At 36.2% G+C, this 5498-nt stretch overlaps 1 protein-coding gene across 1 annotated transcript; it reads left to right on the forward strand.

The window, feature by feature from the left end:
* Positions 1-304: 304 nt before the first annotated feature.
* On the forward strand, positions 305-2738 carry LOC145032102 (ubiquitin-conjugating enzyme E2 22-like). Its single transcript, XM_078980782.1, has 7 exons — positions 305-514; positions 1344-1435; positions 1511-1655; positions 1734-1811; positions 1892-2004; positions 2085-2188; positions 2293-2738. The coding sequence occupies exons 2-7, from the start codon at positions 1433-1435 to the stop codon at positions 2669-2671; spliced, it is 822 nt and encodes a 273-aa protein (XP_078836908.1). The 5' UTR covers positions 305-514; positions 1344-1432; the 3' UTR covers positions 2672-2738.
* The last annotated feature ends 2760 nt before the right edge of the window (positions 2739-5498 follow it).

Genomic DNA, 5498 nt, shown 5'->3' on the forward strand with positions numbered 1-5498 from the left:
AATCATTAATGCGGTCTTTTATTTTATCAAAATTCAATAATTGAAAATATAATAAAACCAATTAAAAACAAGCTGTGATTGACACTGACACTTTTCTAGTTTTATTTTTAATTTCTATTTTGGCTTTGTACCGACGGAGGAATAGATATAAGTTCATCTTCAACCCAAAACTTTATCTAACTTACAAAAAATACCCTGTTTAAGGGACATTTTCATTGATTACCGTAACGTGAAGTACCTATCTGAAATTTCATCAGAACCCTCAACGGTAAACTCTTGGTATGATGTGGGGTATATATCTATGCGTTTGCCAAGAACTCTCAACGCTCTTCTTCTCTCTCTTCTGTCGCTCTCCGTTTTAAACCTCATCAATCATTTGAAAGAGAGCGATCTACCGATCCTCATCAATATTTCTCAAATCTTTAAATTCCTTGAAGTTATACTGATCGTATGTTTCAAAGAAAAATACGCCTGCTTCTGGTTCCCCGGTTTGAACGAAGGCTCTTGATTTGAGGTGATATTCGTCGTTCCTATTAGTTTATGCAATTATCACGCCAATTACTTGATCAATTTCCAATTTAATGTGTTTTCTGAAGTGGGTTTGTATCGTTGTTCGGTACTGTTGGTTCAATTTCGATTTAATCGTTGTTTATTTGGTGAATTCTTTGTTTTGTCGTCGTGTATGCAGTTGCGAATATGTGGTTGGTGTTTGATGGTTGAATTAGGGTTTCAATTTTTGTGTGCGTGTTTTTTCGTGTGAAAAAGCAGCCCCCTTTTGCTTTTAGTAGAAAGTTCTTCAATTTTGGTTCATAAAATATTAGATTAGGTCAGTTGTTAGCGTTGGATGAATCTTTGCTCTGGAGTATCGGGGCTTTTCATCTCAGGAAAAATTTGTTGCAGATACCTTGTTTTTGTGTAATTGCCATGAATTTTAGGGTTCGATCTTACTTTTCTTTCGTTAATGTTTACTTCGATCGGCACTTTAGTTACTGCTGCGCGTTTTGGTTTTAAGCTTTCTTTGTGTTGCTATGCATGTTTAATTTTGCAAAGCTTTCATATGCACAATTTTCTGTACATTAGGAAGGCAATAGGAGTTGCTATACAACAATCAAAATCCTTCTTTATCATGTTGACATGAGTTTATATCTAAGCATAGACCTTGATGAAGATCATCACTTGGTTCTTATACCCTTATTAGAAAAATGATCAGTCCACTTTCCCATCATCCTCATAAATTTGCAACATTAGATTCCCTCATCAGTTCAGGAACATATTTCTTTGTTCATGAATATAATACACAAAATGATTTAGTTCGCCCCTCTAATCGCTAAGCTTCTTAACAGGTTACTCATCAACAATCTACTCTTGTCATTTGGGTGCTACTACAACTGACTTGTAGCTTCTTGTCACCAATTTAAGCCTTTTTCGATTCATGGTACTCAACACACCCTCTTTTGATTCAACAATCCATTTGTCCCTCTTTGTAATCTTAAATGTGTAATTATTGTAGGCTACCAACGAGAATCTTCCTCCAAATGTAATCAAGCAACTTGCTAGAGAATTGAAGAATCTTGATGAAATCCCACCAGAAGGAATCAAAGTAGGAGTGAACGATGACGATTTTTCAACAATATATGCTGATATTGAAGGCCCAGGTAGATAGATGTTATATGTATATTATGTATGTCACAAGAGACATATTCCTTTGTTCTAACTGAATACCGGATGTACAGCTGGCACTCCATACGAAAATGGTGTTTTCCGAATGAAATTGATTCTCAATCGTGACTTCCCCCATTCACCTCCTAAAGGTTTGTTTGTGTTTAGATTTGTTCATGTGGTTAGTTAGTTAGTTGTATGGGAATGTTTAAAACCTATCTTTTTTGTGTAGGTTATTTTTTGACCAAGATCTTCCATCCTAACATTGCCACGAATGGTGAGATATGTGTGAACACACTGAAAAGAGATTGGAACCCTAGTCTAGGGTTACGCCATGTTCTAATTGTAAGTTTCTAGATTCGTGTTTTCTTTTTACTTCCTAATTTGGACCTTTGATTATAAATCTTTCCATTCATGTGTTGCAGGTAGTCAGATGCTTGCTGATTGAGCCATTTCCAGAATCCGCATTAAATGAACAGGCTGGCAAAATGCTACTTGAGAACTATGAAGAATATGCTAGGCATGCAAGGTTCGATTTTATATTATTATTACTATTGATGATGATGATGATGATGATGAGTTAAATAGTTAAAATTCAAGAAATCTTGATTCGATACTAAAAACACATGACAGGTTATACACTGGAATTCATGCTCTGAAGCCAAAACCAAAGTTCAAGACAGGGGCAATATCGGAATCGACTGCTGCTCTAAATGTTGACCAGACAAACACCTCAGTTTGTAGTGTTGACCCGAAAACCGCTGTCTCTGGAGCTGTAGTGCCGCCTCCTACGCCCTTGGCTCCTTCATTGAACACCATGAAAGCAGCAAGTGGTCAGGAACCGCCAACCGCCGCCTTGAACTCAATAGTTGAGATGGGAGTAAGTAGCGGATCTGGTGGTGGTGCACCGCCACCAGCGGCGGCAGCACATAAGAAGGAAGGTGGGTTGGCGAAAGCACAAGGGGACAAGAAGAAGATTGATGCTAGAAAGAAAAGTCTGAAAAGATTGTAATGTTTTTGTTTGTCTCTTGGTTTTCATGTATGATTGAATTTGGTGAATGCAATGTGCTTTTCTTGTTTCTGGGGACTTGATTTTGATGGATGGGATATCATATCGGCTATCAGCTATCAGCTATCAGCTCTAGATATGTTGTTTCCATATCATATGGTGTCGATATATAAAAATCCAGTTCCTTTTTATCGGTTTTGGTCATTACATAAATATTCAGTTCCATATGGGGATATTAGGGAAACCCTCTCAATCCCCTTTAAAACCTTTCCTCAAACCAAATAAAAATACTTTGTATTCTAATTATAAGCCTTGTGAAAAACGTCGTGTAAAAATATAACTCCTTTTTCTGAAAGATTTGCTATGTTTGTGTTGAGCCTTTTGTAGGTTTTGGCCATTATATGAGTTTTATTCCTTTTGGGGATTGCCTTTTATTATTCTTTTCTACTATAATATTTTTAATACGAGGAGTGGAAACATGCAAATGTTTAGACAGAGCCCTTTTGCTGATTTTGGTCATTATATAAATTAGATCCTTTATCTGCTTGTCGGTATCATTTTTCAACTTTGGTTTTAAAATCAAAATTCTAATAAGGTTTCAGTTACAAAAAATAAATATTCAGTACAAACCCCAAGCCTATCAACTTTTCTAGTCGACAAGTGATGTATTTTTGTCAGCAGAACGCACATACAATTTTAGTGAACCAATGACAGTTTTGGTTTACATTTGTACCCTCTATGTCTGCAAGATAGAGCCTTGTGTGGAAGATTTGGTATGTTTGGGTCGAGCCTTATATTGGTTTTCAGGCCTTTTGACCATTATATAAATTAGTCATTTTTTTTAAAAGTACATTTTACTATTTTAGAATAAATCATTTTCAATTTGTCGTGGATACATGTAACTCTTTTCTACGAGAGATTTAGTACGTTTAGGTGGTGCCTTTTTGTTAGTTTTGGTCACTATATAAAAAAGGTCCTTTTTATACTAGCATTTTATGACATTGTCCAAAGGGCACCGATTTGGAAGATTTTGAAAGATAGAAGGGTACCAGGGGTGTTGTGTTAGATTCATACACGACATGTATTGTCGATCAATGACATGTGTTTGATTTTGAAAGATAGAAGTGATATTGTCTTTCCATGTAAGAATTAAACTCCATCAAGGTTCGACGCTTAGCCCTTATATCTTTGCAGGTATTTTGTAAGGTACAAAGAGAGGTACAGGGTGTATACGATATTGCAATGGTTGCGGAGATTAGGAGTGAGCTGAATACTAGGTTGAATACATGAAAGACATCGTTGGAAGAAAGGGAGCTTAGGATCAATGCAACTAAGATTGGTTATATTTTGTGCATTTTTAATGGGAACACAAAGGGTATAAGTGTGTATCGGTGAGAAGGTCCTATGATCGAATGATAATTTCAAGTACTTGGGGTCTATAATCCATAAGGATGAGAGCATTGATGATGATGCCACTCACCATATAAAAGTGGGCTGGATAAAGTGGAGAGACACCACTAAAGTTTTGTTTGACAAGAAGGTTCTCTTTGAAACTTAAGGGAAAATTCTATATGTTGGCTATAAAGTCGACTATTTTGTGTGGATCTGAATGTTGGCCTAAGGATCATGAGAGGAACATGGAGGTCATAAAAATGAGGATTTTGTGATGGACTTGTGGTAGAACCATGTTAGATCGGGTTCCAAACCTGAAAATTAAAAACTGTGGTGGTTTAAATATTGCAACATCCCAAAAATCATAACAATTTAAAACTTTTAAAAACAAACATAAATCATCATTGTTTACAAAAGAACCATTTTTTCAAAAGTAATAATCAAAATCAAAGTTTTCCCAAGACCCAACAACACAAAAACCGGAAGATGTGCACGATCACGTCTTCGCTTTCCCGTGATAATCAGAAGTACCTGAAACAATAAACTAAATATGTAAGCCAGAGCTTACTGAGTTCCCCCAAAGTACCATCACACAAAATATAAATTACATAGATTAGCATGATGGGTCGACAACCTCCAAGTTGAATTACCCTGGCCCACAATCTCTTGATTGGATTGCCTTGCATACTACATATTTGGTCTACAACCGCCCAGTTGGATTACCTTGGCCCACAACCTCACAGTTGGAATGCCCCGACCCACAACCTCCCAGTTGGAATGCATTGGTCTATTGACTAACACCAAAAAGCAGTAGTCTCAACCCACATAACATATCGACATATTATAAACAACAAGTGTACTCAACAACAACTAATCATACTGCTTATAATCACAGGCGACTCTACAGGCCTACCAGCCTAACACCTGTTAGCAGCTATCATATAATCATACAGTTCTACCGCATGCTCAACATATCAACAACGGTATGGAACATGCCATCAACCAATGGGTCGACCTTGGTGCTTTCAACCCGCAAGTATAGTGAGGAAAACTCATCTCTCGGTCTGAAAAGATCTCTGGCAGAATACAATTCCAAATGATAGTTCGATTGGTCACCTAAGCACCGATTAATGACCACTCAAATTATCTAAAATACCCTTGGGTCATGTAACAATTGGTAAAAATTGGTCAGAGTTCGGCGGTCAAACCACCATGAACTGCTAGGTATTAATAACCAATTTTGTGTAATTTTATGTTTATAATGTATATTAAATATAATATATATTATAATTTCATTTAGAACATCTCAAACTGCTCAACCCATGTATCATCTATCATTGTAGATCGAATCGAAAGTCACCAAAATTTTAATTTATTTCTGGCGTTGATTTTTTTTTTTTTTTTTTTTTTTGCATCATATATATATATATATATATAT

This window comes from Lactuca saligna, chromosome 2 (genome assembly GCF_052625555.1).
Source record: "Lactuca saligna cultivar CGN05327 chromosome 2, ASM5262555v1, whole genome shotgun sequence".
Taxonomy (NCBI): domain Eukaryota; kingdom Viridiplantae; phylum Streptophyta; class Magnoliopsida; order Asterales; family Asteraceae; genus Lactuca; species Lactuca saligna.

Bases quoted from the DNA above. Each gene is read 5' to 3' on its own strand.
- LOC145032102 (XM_078980782.1), top strand. The intron at 2,005-2,084 runs GTAAGTTTCTAG...CATGTGTTGCAG, and splicing joins GGTTACGCCATGTTCTAATT to GTAGTCAGATGCTTGCTGAT. The intron at 2,189-2,292 runs GTTCGATTTTAT...AACACATGACAG, and splicing joins GAATATGCTAGGCATGCAAG to GTTATACACTGGAATTCATG.